The sequence below is a fragment of the Larus michahellis genome, chromosome 19, assembly GCF_964199755.1.
Source record: "Larus michahellis chromosome 19, bLarMic1.1, whole genome shotgun sequence".
Lineage (NCBI taxonomy): Eukaryota > Metazoa > Chordata > Aves > Charadriiformes > Laridae > Larus > Larus michahellis.
The window spans coordinates 2982264-2998125 of NC_133914.1; the positions used below are offsets into that span (position 1 = coordinate 2982264).

The window sequence follows — 15862 nt, forward strand, 5'->3', positions numbered from 1 at the left end:
GCCGCCTCCCGCCCCACACAATAGTCCCGTTACGGCGCCGGGAGCCCTGCCCGCCGGGAGGCGCCGGCTCCTCCCCGCGCCGCCAGTGCTCGCTGCACGCCCCGCGGCTGAATCCGGGGGACCCGGCCCTCTGCCCGCACCGGGGCTGCGGCTCAGAGCCGCCCCAGGCAGGCGCAGACAAGCCCCGCACAGGGCGAGCGGGAGCCCAGCGCTCCCGGCATCGTTCCACTCAATCCACCCGCGGGGCCGTGCCCTCCCAGGCGCCGCCCGCCGCCCCGAGCGGGTCCAGCCGCCGAGCAGCGTCCGGGCAGGGCCGCGGATCCCCCCGGGGCCGGGCCGGTCCCCGCCGTCGCCATGGAGACGGGGCTACCGACCGACGAGCCTCGCGCGCAACCCTTGACCCCGAGGCCCCGCCCCTTCCGGCCCATGCGCGACGGCTGAGCGTTCCACGGGGCGGCGGCGTCACCGGGCCGGGCCGGGCCGGGCCGGGGCAGAGCGGGGGCACCGCGGCGAGGCCCGAGTCAGGCGAGGGGAGGCCGCCGCCATGTCGGCCGCCTTCAAGAAAGCCGCCAAGTCGGGGCAGCGCCCGCACCGGGAGCGGGCACAGGTCAGTGCGCGGGACGGGACGGGACGGGTCGGGTCTCCTGGGCCGCGCCGCTCATGCCGTTCCCTCTCCCCTAGCCCGCCGCCCGGAGGAGGCTGGGGCTGCTGGAGAAGAAGAAGGACTACAGGCTCCGCGCCGAGTGAGTCGGGTCGCCGCGACGGCGGGCGGGGGGGGGGGCGGGCCCGGGCGGAGCCGGGGGGGGGGCCGGTACCGGGGGTCGGTACCGAGGGTCGCAGCAGGCCGGAACGGGCTCCGCCGGGCCAGTGTCCGCGATCACTCGCAGAGCCATGGTCCTGGTCCCGTCTGGTGCAGAGGGTGACATCCCTGTGGCCAAGTCAGGGGATGTGGATGGCCAAGGCCTCCCAAAATCATTGTTACTGTGGTTAATTAAAAAATTACAAGCATTATCTTTCATCGTTAATGGCTGATTCTGTAGATCCAAGAGTCTTAAGCAGCTCGGTCAGCTTTGCAGAATAGATGAATGTGTTTCCATTATAACACCATTGGACACTTGTTAATTTCCAGCTTTGTTAAGGAATAAAGAGTAAAGCTAAAGTCGTCTGTTGGTGGCCAGCTCTATACAAGGAGCCTTGTCTGCTGGCTCGAAGCTCTGAGCATCACTTTGAAGGACTCAGCATCTCATCAGGGAGTGTGAACGTGGAGAAACTGCTGAACAGCTTCTGTTTGGTTGGTTTTTTTTCCCCCAGTGACTACCACAAGAAACAGAATGCCCTCAGAGCACTTCAGAAGAAAGCTCTGGACAAGAATCCTGATGAATTCTACTTTAAAATGATACGTGCAGAGCTCCAGGTGAGAATCTAAATTGCCTTCAAGCAGGGTTACACTCTGCTACTCTAAGTAGCATTTTTTCTCCTATGTTCTTTTGTTTTTAATTTATGAGTTAGGAAATAAATTAGCAGACTTGGTTTGATAACTGTGGAAGGCTTGGAAGAAAATGAAGGGCAGAGGACAAAAAGGGTTTTGTGCTTTTATTATTAGGACCCGTAGTACACTATAGCTAGAATGTTACCTGTCTGCAAGTGCTGTGTTCCGTCTGGTTTTAGGATGGAGTTCATATAATAAAGCAGCCAAAGGATGAGGTGACCCCTGAACAGGCGAAACTGATGAGGACACAGGATATTAAATATGTGGAAATGAAAAGAGTGGCAGAAGCCAAGGTAATACCTCTTTTTTTTTTTTTTTTTTGAGTTTTCCAGTTCGCTCAGAATTGTTCTTTTTGTGGTTTTTTGTTGTTGTAGGCTATTGTGTTTATGTTTAGTGAAATCTGATTTATGTAATACTGGAAGTGATGGAAATGTCAGTGGAGCGCTGTATATAGAACCTAAAGGTATACTGGATAATAAAAATTACGCTATGCATTATTATAAAACACCACAATTTCTTATGTAAATTTCAGACACTAAACACATACTCTCGCTTCCCATTCTTATAAAGAATTGGGGATTATTGTTACTGAAGTGGGTCGTTTGAATATGGTAGGCAGGAAATCAACAGAAATATGACCCCGTTCTGAAAATGTTTTATGCTCTGATGTTGATCCCCACACCATCACTGCAGATAAAAAAAATTAGAGAAAATCAGCTTTGAATTTCCCTTCGTACTTTTGCTAGTGATTTCATGGTAATCGTTCCTACTTCGTCTGCCATACAGGTAACTTACTGTGTTGAAAATTGATTTGTACCTATTTGGCTGGGTAATACTGGAAATTACTGTTAACCTCTACTCAAAAAAGTTATGAAGACGACATAAATACAGACTAGATATGTTTTCAAAGGTTAAAAAGGAAGAAAGAGTCCAGATGCTTGAGAAACAAAGGGGAATTTACTTCAGGGAGACGTTATTTACCTTGTTAGGGATGTTTGGCCACATTGATGAGCTTCTCTTTCCTGCAGAAAATCGAGAGGCTGAAGTCGGAGCTCCATCTGCTGGATGCTGAGGGGAAGAATCCCAACAAGCACGTGTTCTTTTTGGATACCAAAAAGGAAGGTAAGGTTTAAATAGGTTTTGCCAGACAAAGCGTTGTGTGGTGTTTTATTGTAGGCTGTTTAAAATAGTGTGGTGTTATCATAGATGCTGGGGCTTCCATCGCTGGCTGTACTTAAGCTACACGTATGGAAGGTTTGCTGAGCACTAGTCCAAGAAATCCACGTGAGTTTGTTCCTAAATTTCTTTGTGTTTATAGTTCAGGAGTTCGATATTGCAACTCAGCTGGATACGCTTCCAGAGCTCGTAGGTAGGGTGTACAACCGACCAACCATTGCAACGTTGCAGAAAGAGACGCTGAAAGGAGCCACCGAGCCTGTCCACTTAAAGGTACTGCCACTGTTTGTACTCTAGTTTTCTTAATGCTTTACATCTTTTATATAATAAGCACTAAAGAGGACTCGCTGGACCGTTGTGAAGGAGAACAAAGTTGTTCTGTTGTCTTAGAATTTTTACTGGCGATGCAAGGCTGTAGTGGACCGCCATGGAGAACTTGTTCAGCTGTGTCCCAGTCCACTGTGGATTATAAATCGAGAGTTGTGATGCATGGGCCAGAAAGGAATGGTACAGATCTGACTAGGCAGTTTCCTTGGCAAAGTTGATGTATTTCTCCTCCGTTACACAACATACAACTATGGAACTATCTTTTCCTTAGATTGCTGCGGTTTTGTGATTTTTGCAGCATCCACTGTGAAGTCTCCCCTCACACCTTACCAAAAACTCTTGCACCGCTGAATAGGAACGTGCTGCAGCTTATTCCAACACAGACCTATCTGTTGTCGGATTTCTGATCTTACGGTATTTTTCAGTTAGGTTCCGAGCCTGAAGTGGCTTGAGATTCAGGATTTGTCTCCTCCCTTTTCTTCTTAAGGACATTTAAGCTATAGTCTCACTTCTTGGCTTTCCTAAAGCGTTTCGTGATCCTTCGGGGTGAATTGCTTACGCAATCAGCTCCGATTCTGATGTTTTAATATCACAGCACTTCTCTCCTAGAAATAGTTACGCTCAGCTTTAACACTGCAAATACTGCTTAATTAGTTCAGATGTACTGGGCAGACCTATAAGCTTGAGTTGGTCTGCGTAAGGTAAAAACAAAGTTGTCTAAAATTGCCGATTGGTGGATTTGTAACCTGTTGTTTTCTGAATCAGATGGCAGATAACAAACACCCTGTGGTCCCTTTCTTCTTGCCAGCTTTCTCGGTTTGGCTTGTCAGTAAAGCAGTCGGACAAGTTGTAGACTGACAAGTTTTCTCCTCTAAATGTCTGAGTCATATTTTAAGCATGTTTGGATCTGTTCTCCTTAATTTAATTACTTCAATCACACCTGCAGTAATACCACTTTTGTGCTGGGAAAGCCATCCGCTCTTATTAGGTAAACGTGACCAAACAAGTTGCATTTTGGGAGGCCTCTGTGCAATTTCTAAGCACTTCAGGAATTGGTCTCTGTTTCCCATGCCCCCCCCCCCCCCCAGTAAACTGGGTTTTCTTTAGAGAGTTAAATGTTATCTTGCATTCAAGACTGAAATCCAGAGGATTTAGAAAAATTACATTGGATTTCGGAGATTAAAACAAGCACAAAGAATTAAGTCCTAACTAGAAAACCTCTACTATGAGAATTAAGATGTTAAAACAGTTCTCTGGAATCCAACCACAGCATTCTTTAGTGTGATTGTGATTTAAAAATGTAAAAAAATGTTTGTGAGGCCCAAGTGCCTCAGAATAGGTCAGTGATAGACCATAGTGCCTTGTTCCTCTCTCTGTCTTAAAAACGCTTCTTTTTTCCCCTCCAGAAATTAGCCCAGCAAAGGAAGAATCAGTATGACCTCCTGAAGCAGCGCATTGAACGAGAAAAGGCCATGTTTGTTGTTGCACAGAAAATCCAGACGCGTAAAGATCTCTTGGTGAGAGATTTACTTCTGGTTCTTTGAATCTGTTCTGTGAAGGTCATTAGGTCTAGTTTTGTATGTACGTGATTCTTCACTCTGATTTTATACTGATGCTTCCAGATAACTCCTAAAAATAAGTAATCCTCTTTTAGTATGGAAAAAGCAAGGAGATGAAGCATTCCAGTTGTGCCATGGCTAGTAAATCGTATCTGCTAGTCTGACTCTTACCAGGTCAGCAAGGACAAAGACTCAGCTTCGAAATGGTGCTCACAAGTCTCCTCTAAAATACTGTTGCCTCCTCTCAAGGACCAAAATAATACTTTCAAGTAGCAGAGGCAAGGAACCATTTCTGTAGGTTACAAGAAGAGCTTAAAAATCCCAATGACCAAAAAGTTATTTGTCTCAATGGGATTTACAGTTCGCTGGTGCTTTTGAACAAAACAGATTGTGCCTGACAACTTAAAGGAGGAAAGAGCAGGCGGAAATATAATTTCCAGCTGAACAGTGGAAAGTGACCATTTTTCCCTAACACCTTGTCAGCCCCAGACAGGGGCTTTCTTAGTTACATGAGGGTGGGTTGGTTGTTTTGGTTTTTTTCCTTCTTACATGCCAGCAAATATTTTTTTCTTGGTTTTTTTTTTTTTCCAGGACAAAACTCACAAAGTAAAGGTGAAGAAAGAGACTACAAATAGTCCAGCTATTTACAAATTCAAATTTCAGCGGAAACGTTAGCCATTCCATTAAATAACTGTTACCGTCTTTGCTTAGAAAGAAAGAGGGTTCTAGTCATGAAGAAGGACTGATAGACCGTCTCAGTTTGGTTTTCACTGCAGCCTAGCAGTGAATTTGTTAAAACAAATTGCTGTGGGCCTGCGGTAGCCATAAATATATTGTATCTAATTAATTGATTAATAAATCAGAGAGTTTGTTGTCTTGGTATTTACAGTGGGAAGCCACAAGAGGTGCCTGAATGTCCTAGTAATATGCACCATAAACAATCCTTGAAAAGTCAAGGTCAAAATTAAGAGCCGGGGAGCCGCGTTGCGCACAGCACAGGGGCAGAAAAGGGGCTCTGGGATGGTCGGGTTCGGCTCGGGCCAGCGGAGCACGACACGTCCAAAACCAGAAGAGATTTCAGGTCAGCTTTTTTAGCTATCTTTTCAAGCAGGTTAAAGTTGAATTACTGTCTTCCTCATCACTCCCCACCACCCCCCCCCAAAGCCCTCTATAATTTTCCCATTTTGCTTTATCTGCACAAAGTATTTCACTTTAAAATGTAGGAGTGGAAAGGCACTGCTAAGGGCGCATTGCTGAATTCAGGCACCACATTAGCCAGACTCTTCTGGAATGGTGTTAGCAGCGGGGAATTGTTTTTTCCACTGTACAAAAAGGAAGAAAAACTACCTTTTTGAATAGTTTCCATAGCTGAGCAGCTGTTTGTGCTTATTCTTTCTTCTCCTGTACAATGGGGTAGCACGGGTGCCAGACTGAATTTCCAGTGTCACCCACCAAGTTTGCAGAAAGGCGATACTGGAGTTCACACACGGGGAGAGACAATACAGAAGCCGACTGCGGGACAAAAGTGTGTCCCTGACATTATGCTCGCTGCAGCGTGGGTAGCTGGAAGGGGGTTTCAGCCAAGAGCAGTGAAGACGCATCCTTGAGGGTCCTGGAGCAGTTTGGGCAAGTTGCGGGAGCCTGGGCGTAAACATTCCTTTTCTTATCTTGCTTGTACCTAGGTCTGCCAATAAGGAGCACATGCCCATGCAAGATGGTAGGGGAACAAAAAAAAAAAAAAAAACAACCAAAAAAACCCCAAAAACCCAAAACAACAGAAAAAAAAAAGAAAAGATGCACTTCTCAATCTCTTCCCAAACACTTAGGAGTTTTCCTAGCTTCTCTTGGATGAAATGCCACTTTTTCACTCGCTAAAATGCAGCTTCAGCCATTGTTTCTGCCAAGTTCGCACCAGCGGTGGGGTGAGTTTTGCTGCGGGAAGCGTGAAGGGCCGTGCTACGCTTCGCTCGTAAAAGCGGTGAAGATTCTCCGGTGCGGGAGGTGAAGTTTTGCGATGTCACCGTTGAAGGGACACGATGACCCATCCGACACCCGCCGGGGGAGCGCGGCTCCCGCTCCTTCGGGGAAAGCCCCCGCACCTCCGCGACACGCTTTTCCCCGCCGCCGTCGCTTCCCACCGGGGGCAGAAGCGGCGCCGACAGCCCCGGTCCCCGGGAGGGGGCAGCAGCGCGCCGCGGCGGGGACGGGACCGGGGGGGAACCGGGAGGGCCGGGTCCGCCCTCCCGCGGCCAAGGGCTGCCCCGGGAGCATCCCGTTCTCGGTGCTCCCAGGTCTCCCGGCTCCGAGGGTACGGAGCCGGCGCAGGAGAGCGGGCTCGGCCCTTCGGTGGCTGTTCGGAAGAGAACCCGCGGAGTTCATACGCGCAACTCGCTGATTTTGAAAGCTGAAGTTGGCAATACGGGGAGAAATGCAAAAAGCCAGAGGAATGAAAATCAAGCTAGATTTTAAGGCAACTGCCAAGTTCCCCCACGTTTTAGTTGTTTTTAAAACATACATCAAGGTCCCCACGACACTGCCTGGGTGTCTTTGGAGTGAAGTCTCTTCTAGGTTGAGATTTAAATGGATAAATACTCGATCCTTATCCCTGACTCATTTTACCTGCATTGAGAGAGTTACTGAAAAGGAAGGGAAAAGAAAACAACAATTCCATTGGAAGACCCTAAAGGAATTGCTGTCTGGCAGGAGCTGAAAAGTAACAACCTGAAGAAGAACAGCTAATTAGCCCGATGCTCAAAATGCCTGATGCCTCCGATCCCACTGGCAGCTCAAGTGTAGCAATGGGCACAAATGACCTAATCCCTGGAAGAGAGCCATCTCTCCCCAGTAAAGGAGCCAGACATTATGGGATGCCGTTGGTGGCTGCGCGGCTTCCAGCGGTCAGTGCTCTCACCAGAGAAAATGACAGGTTGAGTGCGGTAGCGCTGCTCCTCCTGTGGTGGTTCTCCTCCGCCCGCTGGCACGCAGGAGCCACGAGCTTTGAGTGAGGACACGAGTTTCGTGTTCGCCGCACGGGATACGAGGAGCAGAAGCGGTGCTTGGTCTGAGTTACTTTTCCCTGGGAAACCTTGAAGGTCTTAAAGCAAAACCAGAGCGTTGTTCATCATCCGGTTGAGAATAGAGCAGACTTCTTGCCCTGACCACAAAAGCCTAGGTACAAATCCAGTCAGGGCAGAGTGGGTTATCATCTTGTGTCCACAACAGACCGAAAGAAGGTGCCAGCTCTCATGCACAAAGACATTTCGCTTACTCCTACCTGCAACGTGAAGGATTTGGGGGGTGCCAATCGCTGAACTTCCACCTTAGCAGACAGGGCTGAGACACCTACGGCCCTGCAGAGCTCCCAGCGTCCGCCAGCAAAACACCTGCGCCATCTTAAAGAGCAAAACCAAAGCACCTTTATCTGACCAACATCCATCATTGCATTTCACGGTATCACTGTGGCTCAGTGTCCAGAGAAACGTTCAGGCAGGTATTGCTGAAAATGCCATCACAGCTTAAACACTATCTTTTTGTGCCAAGACCTGCTCCCCACGGCACAGATCAATGGGAAAGGAGCTGCCTGTTGGAAGAGAGAATCCATTTTTATTTTCCTTGGCAGACAAGCCTGTGGATGTTTGAAAGTGTGGGGAGCAAAAGTGGTGCCCAAAATGGTCCTGTTTGGCCATTTCTCAGGAAGATCCCCAGTCCCTTTCACCTCTCGAAAGAAACTGGACAGGAGCTATCTGAAAACACCTTCCCACATCCAACATCACACTCCAAAACAATTAAAGATTTGAGGCAATAAACAAGGAGAGTTTTATGGAGAGCACTGGACTCTGCCCTCAGCTTCACAATTCACCTTTCATAGGAAAGTCGGGTGCTTGCTCATATAGCACCTATCTTGTGCATTTGCACAAATCCTTGAGAATGCTAATTCCACGTTAAAAAAAAAAAGGCAAAATTTGTGGGTGCAATCACAGAATGAGTGCAGGCTGCCAGAGGAAAAAAGCCAATATACCAGGCAGGCAATATTGGAAGTATCTTACAGGACTGTCATGAAACTTCATCTGGAACACCGTATGCAGGCCATCGAGAGTTAAGAAAGATTAGCTCACAATGGGACAGAGGAAAGAGCCTCTAAGATGCAGAAGGGAACCGAGAGTGCCCTACAAACAGGACTAGGTCTCGTCCCCTTCAGATGAAGGCTGTACAAGTGCCTTCAAAAGCTTACAGACAAATATCACAAAAACACTTATGGCCAAGAAAAGTGCTGGCACAGTGTATAAACTGCCCAGGAACAAACGTGGGCTGGAAATCATGTTTTCCGGGAGGTTCTGGAAAAGCCTCTATCTCTAAGAGATACTTAGGAAAGAACATGGCTTGTGACAAGGGTTACGGGACGTGGTGGGCACCACCCGTCCTTGCGGGTCAGTCACCAACCCAACAGCTCCCTCCCAGGCACATCACAAACGGCCAAACCTTGCACTTTTTCTGCCAAGACCGCGCTCCTGGTTTGACTCCCAGAGTCCTTGTCTGGGTCTCCTCATCCTACAGCACCGAAGTGTTTCCGCAAGGGGCTGGGAAGAGTCAGCACCTTCCAGCTGAGCAGAACACCCAGCCCACTCAACCGCAGCGCGAGGTTGGAAGCGAGACCTTGGTGGGATCTGCCATCCCCTAGCTGGGCCCTGGTGGGGAAGGACACAGAGAAACAGCCCACGGCTATTTTCTGCTTGTGATAATTATAGTATCAAAGGCTGAACCAACAGGTTCTTTAGCAAGGAGATTCCCTGCAGCTTGCAAGATACAGATATCAAAATACCCCACAGATTCACAGCTCAGGTTTCAGGTGACTCAGAATAATATTGTGCCGTATGATAATTTCATGTAATTCCTTGTTCAAGCTGAAGAACTCAATTGATAATGACTGTCTATAAAAGTTAATAGCAGGCTACATTAAAAGCTTGCAGGATTATCTCTAGGCAACTGCAGCAACATACTACTACCAGGAGAACCATTGCCAGCCCTTAGGCTTCGCGGGTGGTTTCCTGTAGGCCCCGTTTTCCGAGCCTGAACCCAACTGGAGACCAGCACGGTGGGGTCTCGCGCCCCGTCCCGGGGGCACGGCACAAAGCCAGAAGCCGCCGTGCTGGGGGAACCCCCATGGGCAGCCATCGGGATGCTCGGAAACCCCAGAGCCCTCCCCGCTGTTTTCATTGCGCAGAGTGGGGAGGTTTGACCCCCCCACACCCGCAGGTGCCACACCATGTGTTAGAGCCCGCTCACCGAGCAGTGGGGCAGCCCCAGTGGCACCCGCTCGCCCCACAGTGCTGCCGTCCTGGGGTCACCGGCGGGACGGTGGTCCGGGCATGGGGCCACGAGCGTCCCCAGCACGGGCTGCCCTGGCTCTGTCACCGGGACCATGCCGTCCTTACGGCGGGGTTCAGCTGAGGTGAGTTGCCCAAGGGCACCAAGGAGAAAAGGGTGGTGGAGCTCCTCCACTCAAGCCCGAGCAGCTTCACAGCAGGGAGTTGAAAGAGCAGGATGTAAATCAGGAGTGACTAATTGCTGCTCAGCATGGTGGCCCGAAACCTCTCTCTCTTCCAGGGCTCCTTGGCCAGCGGGACGGGGGCAGGATGGGGGCTGCTGACAGCCAGGGGCAGCCTGGGCACGGGGCATCGGCCCCACTGCCCCACACCTAGACACAGCCCCCCACTTCCCTCCAAACAGGATATTCCTGCCCAAAAATCAATTACAGGGGGGTTTAAACAAATAAATACCTGCTGCTGCCTCCGTCGGGAGAAGCCAGGCATCGGAGCAGAGCAAGCGCGAGGTGAAAGCAGCAAATGTTTGCTTTGCCATCTCTACAGTTACATCCCCAGAGCTTTTAGTGCCTTGAGAGAACCCAGGTGAGCAGCATTGCTCTGAGCAGGTAGGAACCCATTATTTAGTGAGAACATATTCCCAGGATGTGCCTGGCTTGGCAGACCTAAAGACTGAAATAGTAAGTTAGTGCATATAGATCATCATTTACTGGAGCACAAGCCCTGATGCACCTTTCTAGGGAAGCTCTAATTTATTATGCATTGTCATTAGCTGCAGCAGGCAGCAGGGCCTTCATTAGAGCTAGAGTTAAGGTCTGTTTTGGCTGCCTCATCAGCATCAGTGAACTGCGTCCCTGCGAGGTTTGATACAATTTAATTAACCTAATTAAAAGCTCTGATTGCAGAGATGATTGGGGTAGAGCCAGCAGCAACTGCATATTTATAACGAGCTGGAAGGTGTGGGACTGGAGCCAAATGATATGCATCTCTAATGAGCTGGTGCTATTGAAGTGTGGATTTGGAACACTAACATTTATTTTTGGCAACAATGGCCAGTTTATCTTCATGATAGAAACGATCACGGCTTGATCGCATGTAGCAGGGAGCTTGGCACTGAGCTCCCTGGGCTCCCCCAGCCCAGCGGCAGCCCCATGCCAGCACCCCACAGCCCGGCTGCTCCCCCCAGGGCAACGCCGGCCCCTCCACACACGGGCAGACACAGCACACACCAACCCACGCCCCGGCATCTCACACACCTACCTGCGAGACATGGCACACACAGCGTGCAAAAGCCCTCACCACGTGCTGGTAGCCCAGATAAGCCAGGTAGAAGATGCCAACAGGCTTCCCTTCGCCGGCCAACCCCTCCTCCAGCCCTCCCACGCCGATGCCGACACCGCTACCACCACCCTCTCCGGACCCTCCGGCCAGGCTGGGCTGGGCTCCCAGGACAAGGAACCCACCTCCGTTCCTCCTCCAGGCATCGAGTATCCCACGCCCTAATCTTCTGCGGAGCACCCCTGCACCAGCCCCAGATGACAAAAGGCAGCCTGGAGTGGAGAACCTCTGCCTGTACCCCAGTGGGGGCTTTAAGGCTTCTGCTGCCTCAGCTGATTGGGGCAGCCAGAGGCTGGGTGACCACCAACACCTGCCGCTGGGCCACCCACCGCCACCTGAGCCTTTTCTCCTCCTGCTTAAAGAGAGAGGGGCTGTCAGCCCCCTGCAGCTCTGCTGGGGTGCTGTGTCAGAATGTGGGGGCTCCTGGCAGCCCTGGTCAGATCACCCTTGCTTCTGGGCTGCAGCAGCCGCAGCTCTGCTTGGCAGAGGAGGTGGCAGTGACCCTTCTCTTTCCACTTTTAAAGGCTACAAACCCTACTCAGACCCGAGGCAAGGCGTGCCGCCATCTCTCGTGCCCCAGGATCCGCAGGGATGCGCTGGCGCAGGGCCCAGAGCTGTGCCCACGCCAGCTCTGCCGTTGGCAGCTCCGCTGGGGGCTCAGCCAGAGCCGCGGCTCCCAGGGGGCTGCAGGCAGGGAGGGCAGAGCCCCCCGGGACTGTGGGTGCGGGGTGTAGGCAGTCCTGGAGCCATCGCCACCAGGCTGCTTGTCATCACTGGGCAGGGCAGAGGGGACCGCTTGCAGTTAACCACCCCGACCTGCCCTGTTGCCCCTCCGATGTGTGTCCTGGGGCAGCAGCACGGTTGGGTGCCCCCAGACCTGCCTCTCTCCCCAGCACGGGGTCAGGGCGCTGTGGGGAGCCTGGGTCCGGTGTGACCAGCGGCAGCAGCGGGATGTCCCCAGGGTCCTGGGTAGCCAAGGTACAGCAGCGAGTCTGCCGAGCCACTTGGAAAATTTGATCCATGCTAATTATGCTGAAAAAAAAGCCTTTCTGATAACGAGTATGAAATGGAAGCATAGATAATACTCATCTCTCAGTGCCATCAATCTTTAAAACTGGAACAATAAGTGAAAACACTGCAGGGCATATGAAGCAAGGTGTGATTCACATCTGCTCCTCTGTGGCCGCCGCCTGATTTATTGGCAAAAGGCAACTTCCCTGCACTGTTTCAACAGAGCTGCGTTACTTAACACCACGGACTGTTTTGCTTGCCTTTATCAATCAAAGTATCTCCTCCTTTTTTTTTTAATAATCTCCTGTCCTTCTTCCCCGGTGCAGCTCTGGAGCACAGAAGACAAGTCCCCCAAACCCGCGACTCCCTCGCAGAGCAGGGCTCAGTTCTCAGCCTCCCCGGAGACGCCTCTCTCAGCCCGGCCGTGGAACCGGCCCCTGACGGCGGGGACAAGGTTCCCCAGCCCCAGGACACTGGCGGGGCAGGGCAGGAGGGTCTCCCAGGACCCTGCTCTGTGCCCCGCGGACGGCGGGATGCAGGCTCCCTTTCCATCCCTGCCAGGCGGGAGCACCCTGTCCTCTCCTGGCACCCCACACACACTCGCTCTCCAAGCCAGAGCTCTCCAGGTCCTCCGCCAGCCGGACGTATCGCATCTATCTTCACATTTGATGCCTTTCATTTTCAAATGGCTCTCTCTGGGATTCACTTTCTTTTATTTAAATTGTGGATTTGCTGAAGTGACCTTTCAGCTGACTCCAAGGAGAGGTGGGCAGCTGCTTCCCGTTGCAGCCCCCGAAAGGCTGCTGACCTGTGGCTTTGAACAATTTCAAAGCATCGCTTGCCTTTTGGCCATACCCCTCAGTAGAGCCTTTGGATGGATTTTTCTCCCACACTTCTGAAAAGACATCATCAGAGACATTTCCCCTCGCAGGCTTTTTAATATTTACACTGACTTTCTGAACAGGTAATATATTCCACCTTTTTTTTTTTTTTTTAGCCTTTTAAAAGCACATGCTCCTTCTCGTAGCGCAGTTGGAGGCAGCGGTGGCTGCTGCGTGCAGGCTGCTGTGAAAGGCGGGGAGGACAAACAGATCAGGGGGATGCAGATTGCTCTGAACCGCGCTCACTGGCCGGCCCGCAGCTCACGGCAGCATCCGCAGCATCCCGGGGCAGCCGCAGGCTTGGGGTGGCCCCGCTGATTCCCACGACTCCTGCTTCAAAAGAGAGACAGTCCTTAAAACCCTCCTCCCGGTACTGACTAAGCCCAAAGCTGATCATCTTGTTAGTTGGAAGACAATCCAAATGCAAAACAAAATGCTCCTAAAATCTGTCCCATAGATTGCCAAGCATCTTATAAAGCCTGGCCATGGGCTTAACTGTATCAAAATCACACAGATGCTTTTTGTCAAAGACGTTCTAAACCAGGAAGGCAGCAAGCAGCTACAGCCCAGAAGTGTCACAGATGTACTTGCAAATGTTTGTCCATAATTTTGTTGATTCCAGACTGCGAGTCCAGGAGGGACTGTCAGATCCTGTGTGCTGATCGCCTGCATGCTGCCACGCACTGCCTTTCACTCAGAGAGCCAAAACCGAGTCCAGCGGCTCAAGCTGGGTTTTGGCATCTCAGTCCCGAGGAGGCTGAGCCTCGGCAGCCTCAAGCAGGAGGTTCGCCCCCGCCCGGGGCTTCGGTGACGGCAGAGAAGTGCTGAGGGGAAAGATGCCTCGGTGATCCACAGAGCAAAACCCTGACCCCTGGGGCAGAGGAAGGCAAGACCTCTATATCCTCGGCATTTTCACTTGGACGTAAACTTCTTCCTCGCCTCAAACCTGGTGAACATATAAACCGCAGACGTATGTGAGCAGAGCATAGCCAGAAACGCCAACGGAGGCTTCAGGGTAGTGCTCCGCAGTCCTGTGCCTCACTCCACGGAGTGAAAGGCCTCTGGGTAAGGTGCAACCTCCTGCCCCAACAAAATACATCAGGACAACTGTTCATGGGGGAAAAAAAATCCTTCTTCACTTTTGGAGGTGCCAGGACACGGTCTCAAAGCAGGGGATTTGATTACAAGCCTGTATAAACTGCTGGCGTTACATGCCTACTGAGGGCAACGCGAACATCCCCGTCCCCTTCTAACGCTGCAAAGGTGGTGGATGACCAGGGGTCCCCGGCCGGTGGGACCCTCGGCTCCGGACAGCCTTCCCGTGGCTTCTCCCCAGGAAGCAGGTGTCAGACCTGTCTCAGGAGGAGTCTGAGGAAGGAGGAGCTCAGTCTCTCCTGCCAGCTGCTCCGATGGCTAGTGTCCCTCTGCTCCGGGGAGCTACCCCTTGCTGGCAGTCACCCTGACTCCCCACAGCGCAGGACGCCAGCGGGATGGCCTCTCGGAGCTCTCCACGGAGCTGAGCTGGAGCAGTCCCACCACCCAGACGGGACGGTGAAGAGGAGCCCAGGATGGGAAGGCCAGGAGCTGGGTGACCGATGGGGACGCTCGGGGATGCAGAAGGTGGCCAAGGGCTGGGGCGCGGGGACAGCGGGGGCGCGGGGACAGTGGGGGCTGGCTGCAGGGTGACGCCAGGCTCGGGAGGCTGGCCTGAGGTGGCCCCTTAGGTGGGCCAGCGGTGACAAGAGCGGTGAGGCCCACAGCTGCGCAGAGGGTCACATTTTTTCAGTCCGTGTTGCCCTAACAAACAAATGTCCCAGGATGCAGACAATAATGTTTTTATGAGACTCTAAATTCTGAACTCAAACGCTCTTTGTAGTGGACTAATAGCCAACACGTGGCCCTTCGTCTCATGCTGAACTTTTGTGGTCCTACAGGGGGGAAAAAAGGCCCTGGTGAGCATTTACACTGAGCACTTTGTTCTCACAGATTTGTAGAGCAAAGAGAATAATGTATTGAGACTCTCAGCCTGTGCCAGTTTGGCTTCATTTGTCCTTCTGAACTTGCCCTGAGAGATAATGTTTCCTTCTAATCTGCTGCCGTCCACCTACAGCAGGGACCCAGTGAATAATTCTCCCAAACAAGCCTTTATTCTTAAGACTCTATCTGGCCCGAACCCTTTCTCCCCCTTACAGAGTGATTGTTGTGTTCATTACATGATAATAGCCCGAGCTGTATTCCAGCCCACACTAGCCATGGCCACACAAACGGGGTTCAGGCTGCGCTGCTCTCAGGATAATGCTGCTCATTTGGCATTATCTGAAAGAATGTGCCAGGCATCCGAGCACCAGGCGCTGGCTCTGCCAGCCTGCCTGCGTCAGATCGCGACACTGACACAGTGGCTTCACTCGCCCGCAAGAAGCCAGCACATCCTCCAAAGAGCTAAGGATTTTTTTTCCCCGCGTGATAATAAATGACCGTTATACTCCTATGGGAAGAAGACACGAGGAAGAGGAAATAAGACTTATAAGTCTCCGGTTAATGTGACAAATCTTTCCTCCTCTTTTCTCTTCAGGTACTTATGTCACCCTTTCACAATGATATTTTAATAAGCCTGTGTAAGCTGCACAAATTGCCCTTTATATCTGCAGGAGATGGGAAGCTCCAGGGGATGAGCAATGTACACACTGAATGCACAAGAAGCCCATTAGCTAGTCTGCTCCTGGAAGTCCCTTTTTAGGGATATCTGAAACGGGTGCCCCT

At 51.4% G+C, this 15862-nt stretch overlaps 1 protein-coding gene across 1 annotated transcript; it reads left to right on the top strand.

Annotated features, from left to right (window-relative positions):
* Positions 1 to 415: 415 nt before the first annotated feature.
* On the top strand, positions 416 to 5433 carry UTP11 (UTP11 small subunit processome component). Its single transcript, XM_074563228.1, has 8 exons — positions 416 to 607; positions 682 to 743; positions 1312 to 1414; positions 1669 to 1782; positions 2518 to 2611; positions 2808 to 2938; positions 4399 to 4509; positions 5143 to 5433. Exons 1-8 carry the CDS (start codon positions 545 to 547, stop codon positions 5224 to 5226), a joined length of 762 nt encoding a protein of 253 aa, XP_074419329.1. The 5' UTR covers positions 416 to 544; the 3' UTR covers positions 5227 to 5433.
* The last annotated feature ends 10429 nt before the right edge of the window (positions 5434 to 15862 follow it).